Below are 19,057 nucleotides of genomic sequence, written 5' to 3'. Positions count from 1 at the left end.
GGCAAACCTGGTCAGAAAATATTTAGAGATTAGTTTTATTCAAAGAAGGGGTAAATTTGTTAGAAAGAGCAAAACTTGTGAATTCCTTGATGTTTTAGATACGTGTAACAAATTTACCACGATTAAATCGTTGTTTACTGGACCTTACTGACAGATAATTGCGTGGTAATGTGTTAAAAATTTGTGAAAGGAGAAGTATTTTTAAACAAACTCTTCTATTCAACAGTACTTTTAGGGAACAAAGAATTGTGTTTAAACTTATGTTTATCGTCGTAAAGCTGCTTTTCTATATTTTGAAGGACACTCCACTCTTTCAGGCTGCAAGAAATGGTCACACTGATATTGTGAGGTTGCTCATAGAAAACGAAGCTGATGTCAACAGAGAAGGACGGGTACGTTAGAAGGATAAATTGTATATGTTATAAAGAGTAAAGTCAGAGTCTGAGAGTAAGAGTTTAAATTTCTTTTAAATTTGTAGCAGAATGTAGTCGTCTTAAAAGCAGATTCAACCATATATACCATGTGTATATTTTACTGTTCTCTACATAGTTTGAAAGTCAAATATTTTATTGCTGTTGACGAGAACGTTGCAAGGAATTGCGAGCTCTTTCCATTTCTTTCTCGTTTTACTGTGGAAGCGTTATAGTGCCACCCCAGTCATAAGATGATATATTTGCGAGCTACTAGAAAACTCTGATCGAAAGCAAGGAAACGTAGCCGGAAAATATTTGAGACCAAAGCTTTATTCAAGAAAGGGAATAATTTCTTAGGAAGCGCACAAAGTATGAATGTCTTGCGTTTATGAGACGTGCGTACGAGATTCAATCGTTGTTTGATTGAATCGTTGTTTAATAGACTTAACGACCAGAAAACTGCGTGGCGATGTACTGGAAATTTTTAAAAGCTGCAGGATTTTATAACAAATTTCTCCATTTAACGATGCTTTTGGGAAATGAATACGTATTTAGCATTGCAGAAACTACTCTAAGTTCAGTTTTCATTTTCCAGGCATAATTTGTATCATGTTCAAAATTTGGGAATCAAACTTTGGTTAACCCTAAAGCTAATTTTGTCGCTTGAAAAGTTACATGTCCGTTTATTTTGCGAATCGAGTATCACTTTATATTTAATTTTCATTTCAATATTTTATGCGCCAAATAGTGTCCGCCAATTAGACCAGAAATAAAAATCTCGCGGTTTATCTGGACTGGAAGGTTGGATCGACAGAAGCCATAGATCAATAGAAAGGCAAACGTTGTCAGAAAGTACCTGAATCGCACGAGATTCACCAGGCTTGAATCGTTATTTACTAGACTTTACTACCAGAAAACTGCGTGACGATGTATTGAAATTTTTCAAAAGGTCAAAGATTGCTAACAAATCGCTCTATTTAACAATAGTTTTAGGAAATGAACATTTATTTGGCATTGCAAAAACTACTTTAGGTTCAGATCTTTTTATTCAGCCTTAATTCGTTTCACGCTTAAAATTTGGGAATCAAACTATCGTTAACTCTGAAGTTAATTTTGTCGCTTGAAAAGTAACATGTCCGTTTTTTTCCAAATCTAGTATCATTTAAATTATTTTAAATGATACTAGATTTAAATTATTCAATTTTTATTTGAACATTTTAAGCGCCCAATAGAGTACGCCCTGTGGATCGGAAATAATACAAACGCGATGTGACTGGACGGGAAGTTTAAATCGACAGAAGAAGTCGTGGATAAAAAAAAAGGCGAAGCTGGTCAGAAAATATTTGGAGACCAAATTTGTAGCAGGGTTTAGTCGTCTTAAGAAAGGGCTAAATTTGTTTTGTTTTGTTTGTTTGTTTTGTTTTTTTTGTTTTGTTTAAATTTAAAAAGAAGCATAAATGGTATATGTTATGAAGAGTTTAGTCAGAGTTTTAAAAGTCAAATATTTTACTTCTGTTCAAAACGTCGTAAGAAATTGCAAGCTCTTTGTATTTCCTTCTCGTTGTTTTTTTCGTAACGTTACAGTGCCACCCGAGTCATATGATGAAATGCTCGCGAGCTGCTAGGAAACTTGGATAGAGAGCAAGGCAAACCTGGCCAGGATATATTTCGAGACCATAGTTTTATTCAAGGAAGGGCTGAATTTGTTTTGAAGCGCAGCACTTGTGATTGTCTTGCGTTCATGAGACGTGCGCAAGATATTCACCTTGGTTTTAGGTATTACTCCTTCTGACCCGATACCTAAAAAACGGTTGTACAATGTTGTCATCCCAAAGAATTTTGAACCATATATCCTCAGGTTGGTCATTAAAGATGAAAAAAAGCCGCTTATACATCGCCGTACTTTCTCATTGTGTTTTTTCTTTCCTAGATTTGTGAGCGCACTCCAGTCACTGCAGCAGTGAGGAATGGTCACACTGATATTGTAAGGTTGCATAAAGAGAACGGAGCTGATATTAACAAAGGAGGAGGGGTATGTTAGAAGCATAAATGGTATTTGTTATGTTATGTTTAATCAGAGGTTGAAAGTCAAATATATCATGGCTGTTCAAAGTTTTTAATTTGCTGTTCAGTAAAACGTTGCAAGAAGTTGCGAGCTCTTTCCATTTCTTTCTCGTTGTTCCTTTTGTAACGTTATAGTGCCACCCCAGTCATGAGATGATATGCTCGCAAGCTACTTGGAAACTTAGATAGAAAGCAGGGCAAACCTGGCCAGAAAATATTTCAAGAAAAAAGTTTTATTCAAGGAAGGGCTGAATTTGTTCTGAAGCACAGCACTTGTGATTGTCTTGCGTTCATGAGACGTGCTCAAGATATTCACCTTGGTTTTATTGCTTTTTAAGCTCTCATTTTGAGCTCCAAAATGTGTTTTGATGAGAGTGGAAGTGAAAAATAATCTTTAATGGTTTAAAACTCGCGGCTGAACTTGAAAGGAGCTTTGCACAGACATAAGACATGTCAGAAGTGAGAGGGGTTATTGTGTTGCTTCTTCCTTAGTGCCCCCTACCAACCATTAGTATATATCCATATGATTTGGTGAACTATTGTACAAGGTATTACTCCTTCTGACTCGATTCTAAAAAAACGGTTGTACATTGTTGTCATCCCAAAAGAAGATTGAACCATATATCGTCAGGTTGGTCATTAAAGAAGAAAAAATGCCCCTTATACATCACCGTACTTTCTCATTGTGTTTTTTCTTTCCTAGATTTGTGAGCGCACTCCAGTCACTGCAGCAGCGAGGAATGGTCACACTGAGATTGTAAGATTGCTTAAAGAGAACGGAGCTGATATTAACAAAGGAGGAGGGGTATGTTAGAAGCATAAATGGTATATGTTATGTTATGTTTAGTCAGAGATTGAAAGTCGAATATATCATGGCTGTTTAAAGTTTTTAATTTGCTGTTCAGTAAAACGTTGCAAGAAGTTGCGAGCTCTTTCCATTTCTTTCTCGTTGTTCCTTTTGTAACGTTATAGTGCCACCCCAGTCATAAGATGATATGCTCGCAAGCTACTAGGAAACTTGGATAGAAAGCAAGGCAAACCTGGCCAGAAAATATTTCGAGACCAAAGTTTTATTCAAGAAAGGGATTAATTTCTTTAGAAGGGCAAAACGTATGAATGTCTTGCGTTTATTAGACGCGTGTAACAGTTTCACCATGCTTGGATCGTTGTTTACGAGACTTTACGTCCAGAAAATTGAGTGGCGATGTAAAATTTCTCAATTTAATAATACTTTTAGGAAATGAACACTTACATTTACCTTAGAAAAAACTACTCTAAGCTCAGTTGTCATTTTCCAGCCATAATTCGTATCACGTTTGGGAATCGAACTATCGTTAACTTCAAAGCGAATTTTGTCGCGTGATAAATAAGATGTCAATTTATTCCGAATCGAGTATTACTTAGTTTATTTAGTTCTCATTTAAATATTTTAAGCGCCAAATAGTATACTCCAATCGGACCGGAAGTGAATAACTCGCCGTTAAACTGGACGGGAACTTTGCATCGACAGAAGCCATGGATAGAAAGCAAGGCAAACCTGGCCAAAAATACTTGGAAACCAAATAGTTTTATACAAAGAAGTGCTAAATTTGCCTGAGCAAAACTTGTGCATTTCTTAATTTTTAAGATGCGTGCAACAGATTCGGCATGTTTAAATCGTTTTTTACTGGACTTAACTGCCAGATAATTTCGTGCTGATGTGTTGAAAATTTGTAACAAGGGAATGATTTTGAAACAAATTCTTCTATTCAACAATACTTTTAGGAAACGAAGACCTATGTTTAAAATAATATTTACCGTTGAAAAGCTGCTCCAAGATCAGTTTTCTTCTTCTAGCCATAATTCTTATCACGTTTTAGAATTATAGTATCGTTGAGTCCTAAGTTAATTTTGTCGCTTGAAAAACTAGATGCTCATTAATTCCCGAATCGAGTATTATTTAATTTATATAGTTTTCATTTAAATTTGTAAGTTCCAAAAAACGTATCTCCATCTGACCCGAGCTGAAAACCATCTTAAAATGTTTGAACCTCGTGGTTAAACAGGAAGGTACCTTTGCATTGAGAGTAGCCATGTCAGTGGTTAGAGGGGTCATTGTGTTTACTTTCGTTAAGTTACAGTCCCACCCCAGTCATATAATGATATGCTCGCGAGCTACCAGGAAACTTGGATAGAGAGCAAGGCAAATCTGGGTGGGAAATATTTCGAGACCACAGTTTTTTTCAAGGAAGAGCTAAATTTGTTTTGAAGCGCAACACTTAGGAATGTCTTGCGTTTATGAAACGCGTGCAAGAGATTCACCATGGTTTTATTGCTTTTTAAGCTTTCACTTTAACTCCGAAAGGTGTATCGATGAGAGTGGAACTAAGAAATAATCCTAATGTTTTGAAAATCGCGGCTAAACTTGACAGGAACTTTGCATAGACAGAAGCCATGTCAGTGGTGAGAGGGGTTATTGTGTTGGTTCGTTCTAAGTGCCCCCCCTACCAACCATTAGTATGAATTCGTATGATTTAGTGAACTGTTGTACACGTTAATAGTCCTTCTGATCTTTTGTTTAAAAATAAAACTGCATAGTGTTGTCTTCTTAATAGCAGATTCAACCATTTATAGGTAAGACTTTATAGGTAGGACTTTAAAGAAGAGAAAATGCGCTTTATACATTACTGTACATTTCTCATTGTTTATTTTCTTTCCAGGTTTCGAGCCCCACTCCACTCGCTGAAGCTGCAGGAAATGGTCACAGTGATATTGTTAAATATCTCCTAGAGAACGGAGCTGATGTCAACAAAGGATGGGTACGTTAGAAGCATAAATGGTGTATGCTGTGTTGAGTTTAGTCAAAGTTTGAAAGTCAAATATTTTAAGCCTGTTCAAAGGTTTTTACTGTTGAGCAAAACTTTACAAGTAAAGCAAGCTCTTTCTATTTCTTTATTATGTTATTTTCGTAAAGTAATGGTGCTACTGACCCCAGTCGTAAGAAGATGTGCTTGCGAGCTACTAGGAAACTTGAATATAGAGCAAGGCAAACCTGGCTAGAAAATATGATTCCGAGATCAAGACTTTATTCAAGGAAGGGCTTAATTTGTGTAGAAGGTTAAAACTTATGAATGTCTTGCGTTTACAAGACGCGCGTAACAGATTCACCATGCTTGAACCGCTTTGCTAGCTCTCATTTTAATCTCAAAAATATATCTCAGTGAGACAGGAATTTAAAAACCATCTTTAAAAGTTTAAAATCGCGGCTAAACTAGACAAGAACTTTGCGCAAAGCAGTTAGCAATACTTTTAGGAAATAGACACATACATTTAGCATTACAAACACTAGTCTAAGTTCAGTTTTCGTTTTCCGCCCATACTTTTCGTCAAGTTTGGGAATTAAACTATCGTTGATTCCAAAGCTAATTTTGTCGCTCGAAAAGTTAGATGGCCATTATTTTCGAAACGATTACTATTTAGTTTATATAGTTTTCATTTAAATTTGTAAGCTCCAAAAACGTACCTTGATAGGACCGGAACTGTAAACCACCTTATAACCTTTTACCGCAGTTAAACAAGAGAGAATTTTACATAGACAGTAGCCATGTCAGTAGTAAAGGGGATCACTGTGTTGCTCTACTCTTAGTGTCACCTCTAACCATGAAAATGAATTAATATGATATGCTGAACTGTTGTAGAAGGTATTAACTCTTGGGACCTTATGCTTGAAAACCACCCGCAGAGTGTAGTCATTCGAAAAGCAGATTCAACCATATATTATTAAGTTGGTCATCACAGAAGAGAAAATGTGCTTTACATATTACTGTGCTTTCTCATTTTTTTTTTCTTTCCGATATTTGAAGGCAACTCCTCTCAATGAGGCTGTAATCAATGATCACGCGGATATTGTGGGGTTGCTTATAGAGAACGGAGCTGATGTCAACAAAGGAAGAGGGGTATGTTAGAAACATAAATTTCTTTGTCGTCTTTTCTTTCGACACGTTATAGTGCCACTCCAGTCATGAGATGATATGCTAGCGAGCTACTAGGATGGAAAGCACTTGGCAAACCTGGCCAGAAAGTATAAACGAAGCTTTATTCAAGAAAGGGCTTAATTTATTTATAAATTGAATTTATTGCGTCTATGAGACGCGTGTAACAGATTCACCATGCTTGCATCGTTGTTTACTAGACTTTACGTCCAGAAAATTGCTTGAATGAATGTCTAGCGTTCGCCTGACGTGTGCAAGAGAACTTTCTTGAACCTGCTTGAACCGTTGTTTTTTAAATTTACGGTCAGAAAATTGCGTGGCGATGCGTTAAAATTTCCTAAAGGTGAAGGATTGTTGAGCTAATCTTGTACATAACACTAATTTCAGGAAATAAACACATATTTTGCGATAATATTTACCGTTGCATAAACCTATCAAATTTTAGTTTTCATTTTCCAGCCATAATTCGTTTCAGGTTTGTCGCTCGAAGAGTAAGATGTCATTATATTTCGAATCGAGTATTACTATGTTTATGTATTTTTCATTTAAGTTTTTTAGCTCATTAAAGTCCTCAAAGTGTATCTCAAACGGACGAATAACTGAAAAATCGTCTTGTAAGTTTGAAAGTCGCGGCCAAACTGGACAATGACAACCATTTTGTTTTCACCACATTTATAGATCATCTTTTATCTATTACTGAACAGACGAACAGCATCTTGGTTTATATTTACCAGTTAAATTTAACTTAGTTATCATATATAAAGAGTACTTCATGTAAAGTCTGTTCGTACGGTATTTACGCACAATTTGGTAGTATCGGAAATCGAACTAGCGAGCAAAGCAAACGAGTGATATTTCTGATACAACCTGGGGAGTGCGTAAATACCGTATGGACAGACTTTCCATGATGTATTTTGTTCATTCCAAGAGTGTATTCTACGATATAACTTTCCTTTTCTTTAGGTCATTAAATAATGGAAGTTGAGCTTTATAATATATTTCTTTCTCACTGTGTTATTTGTTTCCTAGTTTTTTCGCCACAGTCCTCTCCGAGAAGCTGTACGAACTGGTAACAGTGATATTGTTAAGTTGCTTGTAGATAATGGAGCTGATTTCAATGTAACAAGCTGGGTACGTAGTAGGCTTAACTGTATTTTTTATGTAGAGTTTAGTCGAAGTTCCAAATCAGATCTTTTATGGCAGTTCATAGTTCTGTATCATGTCTTCTAAATTAAGTGATGTACACCTGAAGATGTCATGATGTGTAAAGAGTGTTGCTACTGCTTTGCTTGAAAAGAGATATAGAACGCTCAATTATGAGGGTTATCGTGTTTTTTTTAATTAAAGGTGCCCTTTTTGCCTAGTAGCATAAATTCAGCAGACAAAACACTCCTAGTGAGTTCTTGCTACGAAGACCTGCCGAGTGCAGTTTGCTCATCAGGAGATTTGACCGCATTTAATTGCTGCTCTTTATGGAAGATACTTAAGCTTTACATCTACATGTATCTTCTAATTGTGCTGTCTCTCTTCAAGATAAATAATAGTTAAGTTAGTGTTCAGATGAATGTATTTTTGAAATCACGAAGATGTTATTCTCAGATTATCATTTGTCTTTAGCCTCAGAAGAGATATGTAAACGCCTTATCAAGAAGGTCATTGGGTTATTCCATTTATGGGGTTAATTAAGATTGTTTTGCTAAGTAGTAAACTCGTAGTAGGTTTTATTATCTTAACTGTGAATGCTATTCACATCTGCCAAGCATATTTTGCTTGGGTGTTACACACTAAGTGTCTAATTCTGGATAATGTGGGCTAGACAACAGCCGTGTCACAGCGTTCTTTTATATGCGGCGCCTCTACCCACGCAGTGATATTTATACAGGCTGGGTACTAGTTGGTGGACTGTTGTATAATGCAACACTGCTCACTTGTCTTCGTGAATGAAGTTTTGTCAAGGTTTCGATTTAGTTCACTGAAGTTAGATGACAGTTGCATTGACTTTTGGGAAATTCAATGATAAATTTTTGGTATCTTGTTGTGAAGTTAGGATGACTTTTAAAGCCCATTGTTTTTCTCAAGCTGATAACCGCAGAGCACTTGGAAGTCATCAGTCGTTTAACCCCTCATTGTTAGCGCTGCGGGACGAGCGTTTCTCTACTGTGGGAAGATTTGAAACGAGTTGGGAGAGGGCTGAGGCTAGTAATAGTGTCAGACCTCTTTTAGATTTAAATTCACATTAATTGAGCCCTTAGCTGATCTCCATACATCTCTGTCTCGTTCTTATGCTGCTATTTTGAGAATCATTGCTTTCTAGCTGAAATAGTAGCTCTTCAAATCCTCTCCCTATTTCTTCAGAAACTGCCATTGCAAAGCTACATTTAATTCAATTTTAACTTGTTGAGTGAGACTGCTCAGTAAGCTCGTGAGTGTTTTTCAATTATTTTCTTAGTCGGCCATTGAAATGAAGCTGCTCGGAAGGATCCTGCGGAGAAAGTTCGATGCTGATGCCAGGGTATGTTTGGTTGCTCTTCAGAAAAAGTTTAATTTTGTAATAGAAATTCCGCATTGTTTAACTGACCATGCCTCACTATTTAACATAAACAGGTAGGTCAAATGGGATTACGGAAGTATATTTCAAGAAACGAGCTACATGTTATGTGCATTTTGTAAACATTCCTGTACTAGTATCCCTAATCTTTTTTGTTAAACCTTAGATATGGTAATAGGAATGTTTCCTCGCTTGCAGTCCCTTGGCTGATTTAAAACGCTTTATAAATTTAGAGGCATTCATTCAGCATGTCAATTGGTGCATTCCTACTCGTGGTGTGTTCCAAAAGACTTACTTAAGCGGGCTGAAAAAGTTGACATCTGCAATTTGTATTATTGTATATAGCTTTTTTCCTTAAGCTTCTCAGCGGTCCGGAGTTGTAAATCCTCGAATCTGATTGGCTAATTCCGCGCGCTCCAACGGTCTTTCCCATGGAACCCGGGTACAGACTGCTCCGAATTTTGGATTTTGAACCTTTCAATTGATTCATGAGAGAGAATTAAAGGTGTAAATACTGTAAAAAGTGGCTGACAGTAATGGATCCAGACAACGAAAGCTATCAAGCTACAGCAAATTTTATCATCCCGAAAAGAAAAACCTACTTCAAGACAAAGGAAACTATCATGAGACACAAACTGCCGCAGAAATGTCCACATATTTCAGGTTCATTTTGCAAGCATTTCGTCAAGTTTCTGAAAAAAAAAATGTTACCCACCAGCCCAGGTAGATCCGTATTTAAATTCACATAAATTGTAGCCCTTAGAGGAAAATGGTTTAGCTTCAAATATCTCTGTCTGGTTCTGTTGTTGTTATTTTGAGAATCATTGCTTTCTAGCTGAAGTAGTAGCTGCTCAAATCCTCTCCCTCTCTCTTCAGAAACTGCCATTGCAAAGCTACATTAACTTTAGATTCTTGAGTGAAACTGTTCAGTGAACTCATGAGTGCTTTTTATTTATTTCCCTAGGCGGTCATTCAAATCAAGCTGCTTGACGAATGCCTGCGTGGAATGTTCGAAGCTGATGCCAGGGTATGTTTGGTTGCCCTTCAGAAGAAGTTTAATTTTGTAATAGAAATTCCGCATTGGTTAATTGACCATATTTACCCTCACTATTTTACATAAACAGGTGCGTCGAATGGTATATTTCAGGAGACGAGTTCATGTTATGTGCATTTTGCAAGCACTCTTATAGTAGTATGAACTTTTTCAGCTGAACTTCCATGATCTTCTTTGGTAATAAGAATGTCTCCTCGACTGGAGTCGTTCAAATGAATTTGAATCGCTTTATGAATTTAACAGCATTCATTTTTGTGTGGCATGTGAATTGGTGCATTCCTTCACGTGCTGTGTTCCAAAATATTTACTTCAGCAGGCTGAAAAGCGGTGATAGCCCCAGTTTGCGTTATTGTATATAATTTTTTTTCTTGAGCATCTCAGCAGTCCGGAATCCCAAATCCTCGAATCTGATTGGCTAATTTCGCGTTCCAGTGGTCCTAATTTTCCCATCCGGACCAAGGTGCATTTTGCATCTTTCAATCGATTTACGAGAGAGGCTTAAAGATATACATATTGTCACAAGTGACTCTCAGTTATTGATCCGGACAACGAAAGCTATCAAACGACAGCGAATTTTATCATCCGGAAAAGAAAAACCCACTCCAAGACAAAGAAAACTATAATGAAACACAAACTGCCGCAGAAATATCAATCTAATTCGGGTTCTTTTTTTCTTTCTTTTAAGAATTTCGTAAAAAAAAAAAAGTTACTCGCCAACCTAGGTCGGTCCGTATTAAGAAAAACTGTGCCCTCAGTCTTAAGTAACGCACAGTTTTTCCCAATACGGACCCTCCGCTCGACGAACTGAATAACATTCCTTTATTTATCTGATTTATGTTAAACATTTGGCGTCAGTATTTATTCGCTGTTCTAAGCTTGGTCACAGTACTGAGAGGGTAAAGCAACAACTTACACTCTAATGATAATAATGTGTAGCTTTCAGTGCATTGACTGATTGTTGTATTATTATACCTACTTTCAGGATACTAAACTTTCACTTGAAAGAGAGTTGGATGTACAGGTATGTTTGGAAATTATAAAGGTATATTTCTGAAAACATTTTCATTAACAATTTCATAAATCAGTCGTAGAAGCGGAGTGATGTCTTAACCCTCACTCTGAATTCATCTACAGTTACACTTCTTGTAGGATGTGTGTTGATTGAATGATAAAGATATTGATGACGTGTTAGAAATACTTGCTGCGCGACAAATTAATCAGTGATGTACCTGCAGTCCAATTTTAACTGAGAGACAGTATCACAAAAGTCAAGTTCATGTCTGGCAGCTTGTACCTGGCTGAAAAAAGAAGACGAAGAAGAATAAAGCAGAAAAACACTTTGAACTAGAAAACATTCCGCAAATACGTAATTTAAGGGTGACAAATAAGTGATAATAGAGGGTTTCATAAAGTTTGAGCTCGGTAGTGAAAGAGGGAAACTATTTTTTTCGTCGTGAACGTGGAAAATAGAAAAATAGGCGAGAAATTCAAAGGTTCGGTTCCTCATGGGAACTTTTATTTTTTCCACGCACATGACAGAACGAAAAACATCTCTCTCCAATTCAAGGTTAATGCTGTAGTTTCCCTCGCTTTGTCATTCGCGTTTTTCACCTTTCCTATCGCTTATCCTTTTTACATTACCCTACTTCAACCTCCTTCCCTCTCAGCCAAGGCTACTGAGTCATCACTTTAACTATGGCTAAAAAACGATAACATACTTTTACACTTGGCTTCTTGTATACATTATGTACCTTTTTCTCTCTTCGTAGCTGAAAGGGAAGAAGACGGCAAGTTTGCCTAAAAGTCCAGGAAAGAAGTTGAAAACCCAAACAGAGATGACTAGTCCGAGAGACATCGTTGAAGAAGGCAAATGTGGAAAAGACTCGATGGCAGATGTTGAGCTTGGCTTAAACTGTTTACATGTCAGCCCGAGACGTGAACAGTTTAAGCCTTACATTATGGAAGAATCGCCTGGTGATTTTTCCATAATGTATCATGATTTTAAAACTATAAACAAACGTATAGACAGAGTGACATTAACAGATGTAGGCAATGCTAAACAAGGTCATTGCGTTGTTGTTGAAAAAGCAAAAACCCACCCTAGTGGTAATACTATCATCATTTATGAAAGGAGGATCAATGAAGAAGGATCCAGTGTGGGTGAAGCTTTTCGACTGGCGACTAAGGATCTCAAAGGTACTTGGGAGGATGAGGAAGTGGTGGCTGAAAATGTTCAAGTTGGTTCAGTTGTTAAATACGTTCAAGTAGGGGATGAATTCCTCTTTCAAGGAAACACGAAACGTCCGCGATGGGTGAGCAGGCTTTTTTTGCATTATATCTTACTTCAATTTGGAATACCTTGCTGTTTAAAAACTTATAATCCCAGGAAAGAGTTTAAAACGTTCGAACTGTTCACATAGTGAAGTACTTATAATTCTATTGAGCGGATTTGATCATAAAGTCAATTTTTTAGAATAACCGCATCATTTTTTGGATTACGAGATTTGAACTATCCTGAACATTACACATTACAATATCTTTGGAGTACCTTTTGTTGTTTGTTTGCTCAGTTTTTGTTGTTTTGTTGATGTTGTTGTTTTTATTGTTATAATCTTATCTGGATTCTTAAAAAGGTTTGTTATAGAATTGTACACTTCAAGGGTGGCAAAGTATTTACTAAATAGTGCTTGTGGTTTCAGGATATGGAGAGGACTTTCCTGGACCTCAGCTGTACTGATGGTGCCCACAGAAGCATTGGGGATGCTTTTCCTAGCTCCAAACTTTTAGCCGTAGATAGTTGCCAAGACCGTACACCTAAGGAGACATCATACTTCAGTAGCCTGAAATGTGATGTGGTTGAAAATGACAGAATTTCAGTCATCACTAAGCTTGGGGAACTTTTGAATCTCAAGCTGAATTACAGAGAAGATGTTATCCTATCTTCATCTCCTTCTACACTGGAACTGAGTCACGTGGAAGTTAACAAAGATATTGTGGATGGCGCTGTTTTAGAGATGAGAGAACCACTTCTGATTTCAGGCGTTGACGGTTTAAGTAAGCCGTCTTACCCAGTTGTCAGCGAGGGCCTCAACCTAAGTAAGTACATTGAACCTCTTATATCGAGTAATGCTCAAACTAAATAATCACCCTACCTTCTACACCCTTCTGCAGAATAATGTTTAAACAATAACGATAATAATTTTTTAATTTTTCCACACGCACTTCCTTCACCATTGGTCTTGCCGAGTGTAGCTTTCCGATTTGAATTGTTCCTCGAAAAACTGAAAGATGATTATGAACAGGTCGTTAATTCTAATGGTGTGTGTCATCTACGGAGGTTAACCTCCCTGAAGAGCGGATATCTTGGTACCCACCCACCTGCTAGAGTTTTGTTGCCTGTCAAAAAAAACCTGAGCTGCATCATTGAAACAGTTTATTTTCTTTCATCGAAAAAAATGTGAAGATTATGGGCCCCTTATGGTGAAATGTTGGCTGTCACGGGGGTATGGAAGCAAAACGGTTTGATTCGTTTGTATTTTGTGATATGTCTTCTTTAATTACAAAAAAATGTGGATGGATAAGCAACCAATCCAGGAGTAAAGAAGTATTCCTAGAGGTTTCTTGCCATGAAACCTGGTACTATTTTTTAGAGTTTTAAGAACAACTGACGCCTATAATGATATTGCAGATGCTTAACTTCTTTTTATTTCTTTCTATTCAGGAGACGAGCCTAAAGAAACCGCAGTCGAAGCGGAGAATCCTGAAGCTGGTCCTAAGGAAAAAGACGATGAAGATGGAGATGCCTTTTAAGTCCCAAGAAAGATTAAGTTTATTACTTGACCGGACACATGAACTGCCTTAACCAAGGAATAAGAGAAAATTTCAACATGGAATCGAGTAGTGGAAGTTAAAACTGACGCCAAAAGGCGATATTTTTTAATGCAGATTGCTAAACATTAGACTTATTGTCAGAGAGCACCATTTTAAGATTAATGAAATAATTGGTGCTGTTTTTCTAGTAGTATTATGTAGATATTCATAGTAAAAATATTATATTTCAGTCATTGCTGAAGTTCCTAGATTGAGCACAACATACAGTAACCAACCTTCGTTGGCTTATCAGTTTATATTGTTTGCCTTTATTCCTTTGGGTACGTTTTTGTTTGACTTCAATGCTTTCGTTTAATATCAAAACTTGCCCTCCTAACGAAACACATGTTAAAGTGAGGCCAGTCTCACCTTAGTCACATGTTTGTAACTTAAGGTTTTATCGGCTCTATGTGATATTTATCATTGTTCTGGTTTTACAGAACTTAATGGAAAAGGACTCTACCACACCATAGTTAGTGGGTTTGACCCAACTATTGGGAATTTGTAGATAGATTTGTATCGAGTCTCTATCATCGGCAATAGATGGTCCCTAGCTTATATTTTACGCTTGTACTTGCTGTCAAGTGCACGATGCATAGAGCAGAAACCGAAATTTTCTGGGTCAAGTGTCTGTTTGGAATTTTTAAAGAGGATTTGCTCATCAGTTCTTAAGGTGTATATTTATGTCATTTGTTTGAATATTTCAAGAACGGCATTTTTCCTAATTTCATTACTAGGGTCAATATTGAAATGACCTGAATGATACGTGAATAGTTTACAAGTTTATTTTACCTTCAGTGAGAAAAAAACTTGTTTGCAATTTCGAAAACAAAGCGAAATGGAAATGGTAAGCTGTTAACATAAGATTTCGCCAAAATTTGTATGTTTTTAATACTAGGTCAATTTTATGAATAGCAAGTTTTCGAAAAGTTTTCATACATGATGCTATGCCTGATTAAAGATTTAAGTTTAGGTAAATGTGCAAATGTGAAATGGCATTTTATTAGAAGTAAGTAAAAATGTAAATAGAATGTATACAATAAGAAGCTTATAAATTTTATGAATCTTCATGTTCAGTTTTGATGATCCAAATAGGTATTCATATTAGTAGGCCTAGTCTCAATAGATTTATTTGTTTGTGACAATAAAGACATCGAAGTGAATAATGGGCTTGAACAGAATTATCAATCAATTGTTTTAAGGAATTATTTTCGGACTTATTAGTTACAGATGGCAACAAAAATAACTGAAGTCAAATTAGTCCACGAAGCAAGATTAATTCGAGGGTTGAAACTGTAAAAACAAATGATCAATGAAAATGTACAACGATGATCAACCAACATTTTTACTTTCTGTGTAAATTTTTCAATATCTGTATATTATAGTTAGCTTTGCCCAGCAAAAGACATTTATCTGGCGCGCTACTTTAAGCAGGGAACCGATGAACACTCGTGCGGAACTTTGCAGTGTTTGAATACTTGCGTCTACGAATGAATAAAGTCGGTTGAAATCGAGTTGGTGAACGAGAACAGGTGTTTAAACTTAGATCTTAAAGACATAACATGAACAAACGCTACTTTCTGTTTTAAGAACACCATCTTGATTTCAGATTTTCCAACTATGAGAATTAATCCTTGAAAAGCAAATCCAGTTGATAGCAATGAAACAAGTTGGGATCAAAAACGTAAACAGTGATGCAAATGATAAGGAACCTAGCAACCACTTTACATGTCATTCCACCACCTGTGCAAAATGTTTGTGGATGGTAATTTAGCTAGTAATGTTATGATTTGCGCTTGCGAGATAAATCCGTGCGGTAAAAAAAAACTCGGTACGTAACTTAGGGCCTGTTTAAATGGAGGTGGGGGACCCAAGGTAGGTGAGGTAACCCGCCTGTCCATATAATTTCTTATCTTATCTCGATCACGTTTACATGATAGCTGGGGTGATCCGCCTAGGGGGGTTGCCCGGTCTGCCAGGTAGGGCAACGGACACACAAGGAGCGTAAAATGTTCACATTTCGGACTATTTAGCGCTGTAAATCGACCATATTTCAAACTATTCCTTATAGCGTATTAAGTCAACGGTTCCTTGGCTTTTATGAATAAATGCATACGTGTCCGAGAATTCATCTTTGGACGCCTATGCTCCTTGATTACAAGCGCAACAGCAACCTCAAGAAACCTCAACCCAGCACCCCGGGGTTGTAAGATTGTATGTAAACGCGTTTTACTTTTCGACCACGGCTAGGCGGGTTGCGTCACATACGTGGGGTTCCCCACCTCCATGTAAACAGACCTTTACAGTGAGGAACTCGAACATTTGTAATGTGTCTCTTTTGGCGACCAAAACAAAGGTTGGGATCTGAATGAACTAATCTTCAAAATTTAAATGCCTGAGGAGTTGCCGAGGAGGATGTTGAAGTTTCGAATTGATCGACCCGTCACTAGTTGAGCGCGCACTCTGTTGCTAATAAAGAAGTGATTCAAACGAAGCAAAAAGCAGTGATTCTTTCCTTGTATGTCAAATCTGAAAAAAACATTCCCTGCACTCTTTGTTCTTTACGATGTGTGCGTTATTCAAATATGTTGTCAGAATCTTACGCGACAGTTCACGTCACTTACACAATACAGTTGCGTACTGTTTTAAGAAAATCATTTCTAGTGTTTTTTATTTAGGTTTTTGGTGACACCATTTGACGCCAACACGGCGTATTTGCAAAGAAACTATACATGTTTTTAATAACTAGAGATTAATGCAAGTCGACTCATTGATAAAGTGTATTTTCAAGTGAAAGTTGTTCTATCAAACGTGCCTTTTTTGTCTTTTTAAGAAAGTTTATTTCCCACGCCTGCGATATTTGCGTTAAGCGTGATCGTTCATTACTTGGCAGCTATTAGCTGGGCACGTTGGAAACGTTTTACTTGAAATTCCGGCAAAGGGTAATAGACAGTGTCACAATGGTCAAGTTTTGACAGCACTAGTGACTCCACTAAGTGCTTTCTGAGTCTATAACCGACAAAGTTTTCAAGTTTTCTTATTATTTGTATTGTTCCGTAACAGCTCTTAAACGTTGCTTGAATGTATTATCTGATATTATACTAAGCGGTCGATTCTTATCTAAACTATGTACATGTGACATCCGCGGGCTTTTGGACAGCGACATCGTCTTGTCTTTTTCGTGTTAAGTGCTAGATGGGAGTCATTAGACCGGAGCTCACAGTGTTTAGTGTGGAGTTTAGTTCTTGCGCACATCTTTGTAGCTCAGGAGCTGGACAGCTGGAGTACATTGTAGGATCGTCAGCGTCTCAAAATGAACCAAACGAGTAAGGGAGATGATCTTGCAGATCGGAAACGTAGAGGTTAAATTACGTTGGGTCGAGGATCGACCTTTGCGGCACACCAAACCGTACGTTCACTGATTCAGATGTACGATCATCGATCTGTGACCGGTCGAAATGTGACCGGTCACTCAAGTAGCTATTCGACCAGCGCAGAAACAGCTTCGAGAAACCAAGTGTTGATAACTGTGTTATAAGAATCTTGTAGTTGACTGTGTCGAACGCTTTAGAGAAATCGACCAGCACCATGAGAGTAACCTCACCCTTTTTCATCGTTCTTAACAACTCGTCGCGCATACCCATTAGCACTGTATTGGTCGATTGTCCCTTACGAAAGTTAGGAATTGTATCGCGGAGTACTGATTCAGATTCACAAAAGGTGCTCATCTGCAGCGCGACAAGTTTCTCAAAGACTTTTGATAGTGTAGAGAGAATTGAAATGGGACGAAAGTATTCCTCAGACTTCGGTTGATCGACTTTAGGAATTGGACTGATCCTTTTGTGGCTACACGATGGCGAAACTCTGTATAGCATACCCATCTGTTGACACGTAGTTAAGCAGTTCCTTTTGATCTCGCAACCATGTTTCGCTAAGTAGAGCAACATCCATTGGATAGATCTTCATTGTAAGTAGAAACTCATTGAAAGTTGACGTCATTGCTTGAGTATTCAGATGCATGACTTTAAGATTACTGCAGTTGGAGCTGAGGATTCTTGAATATTATCAACAAAGTTTTAATCAAGAAAAGTGTGAGTGGTTGTGTCCAACTCAGAGCATGCGTGGAAAGGCAGTAAGGATACTAAACACTGGCTTCAAGTCCATGTCAGTGGTGTGTCAGCACGGACTTGTTTTACGTTAAAGCTAGTGACTCTAGAACGTCTAGAACAGCAAGCATGTGTTAATGACATGCAGACCTCGCAAAGGACATGCTTTTAATTTTTCCAGAACAGGAAGGACAAATAGCAGCAGAAATGTTGCGGTTTCTCATTCTTTTATTTTTGGACGTGTTAAGAGCTGGTCCAGGATTTGATGCAATATCTCCAGCAGACATTAACAGTAGCCACGTTATTCGGATATTATTCTCGACACGTGTCTCTTGGCCCTTTCAACGCCAGTAAATCGCCATTTACTTTACCGCTGACCAACCCTGCTTACTTCTTACTAACCCCGAGAAACCCTAGCTGATTCTATGCGGTGTGTGAAGTCGTCTCGATCAAAAATGGTAAATAAACAGTCATTTCTTTGCTCATAACTACATGCAGGAGCAGAAGCATATAACTTAGTCTATTTCCTTCTGGTAAGAGTTATGAAATAACTTCCACTGGTATAAAATTGTTAATGATCCATCAAATATTTTACTTGCATGCGATTGGTCTTAACCATCATGTGACCGAATATCCTTTAGCTAAAACTGGGGGATATCCAAGGATATCACCAGTGATATTCCTGTCCACAACGACAAGTCTTTGTCATATGGTTATTATAGAAGAAGAAGAAGGGAAATATTTGTTTTTCTTATTAAGCCGTACCAGGGAATACTCAAAGAAAACATCCCAAGCAGCAAACAGTAAGCTGTTTGTAAAAATTTTTTTTTTGCGCATTCCAAAATATTTGAAGGACAATAAATATAATATTTTGCGCAAAAATATACTTGTTTATCTGTCCTTGGACATTATCTGTTCCTTGAAGCTCACAGTTTTCCTTGAGCTTTGCTCTTGCAAAACTATTTGCATTTGGAACAGATAATGTCAACGCCTGTAGGGAAATATTCATGCATATTTTTGTGCCAAATTGA

The 19,057-nt window shown here is 37.3% G+C and overlaps 1 protein-coding gene across 1 annotated transcript in view; it reads left to right on the top strand.

Moving 5' to 3' along the window:
• Positions 1-15,086, top strand: part of LOC131796485 (uncharacterized) — a 49,237-nt gene extending 34,151 nt beyond the window's left edge. Inside the window, exons 36-47 of the mRNA XM_066171925.1 lie at positions 318-392; positions 2,344-2,445; positions 3,181-3,282; positions 5,177-5,275; positions 6,320-6,412; positions 7,478-7,579; positions 8,898-8,960; positions 9,961-10,023; positions 11,033-11,071; positions 11,820-12,362; positions 12,750-13,146; positions 13,772-15,086. Of these exons, the coding sequence (XP_066028022.1) occupies positions 318-392; positions 2,344-2,445; positions 3,181-3,282; positions 5,177-5,275; positions 6,320-6,412; positions 7,478-7,579; positions 8,898-8,960; positions 9,961-10,023; positions 11,033-11,071; positions 11,820-12,362; positions 12,750-13,146; positions 13,772-13,860 (1,767 nt within the window). The 3' untranslated portion in view covers positions 13,861-15,086. The remainder of the gene's footprint in view (positions 1-317; positions 393-2,343; positions 2,446-3,180; positions 3,283-5,176; positions 5,276-6,319; positions 6,413-7,477; positions 7,580-8,897; positions 8,961-9,960; positions 10,024-11,032; positions 11,072-11,819; positions 12,363-12,749; positions 13,147-13,771) is intronic.
• The last annotated feature ends 3,971 nt before the right edge of the window (positions 15,087-19,057 follow it).

Source organism: Pocillopora verrucosa, chromosome 9 (genome assembly GCF_036669915.1).
Source record: "Pocillopora verrucosa isolate sample1 chromosome 9, ASM3666991v2, whole genome shotgun sequence".
Classification (NCBI taxonomy): domain Eukaryota; kingdom Metazoa; phylum Cnidaria; class Anthozoa; order Scleractinia; family Pocilloporidae; genus Pocillopora; species Pocillopora verrucosa.
The sequence above is the reverse complement of the archived record's forward strand: the minus strand, read 5'-3'. Positions and strand labels throughout refer to the sequence as shown.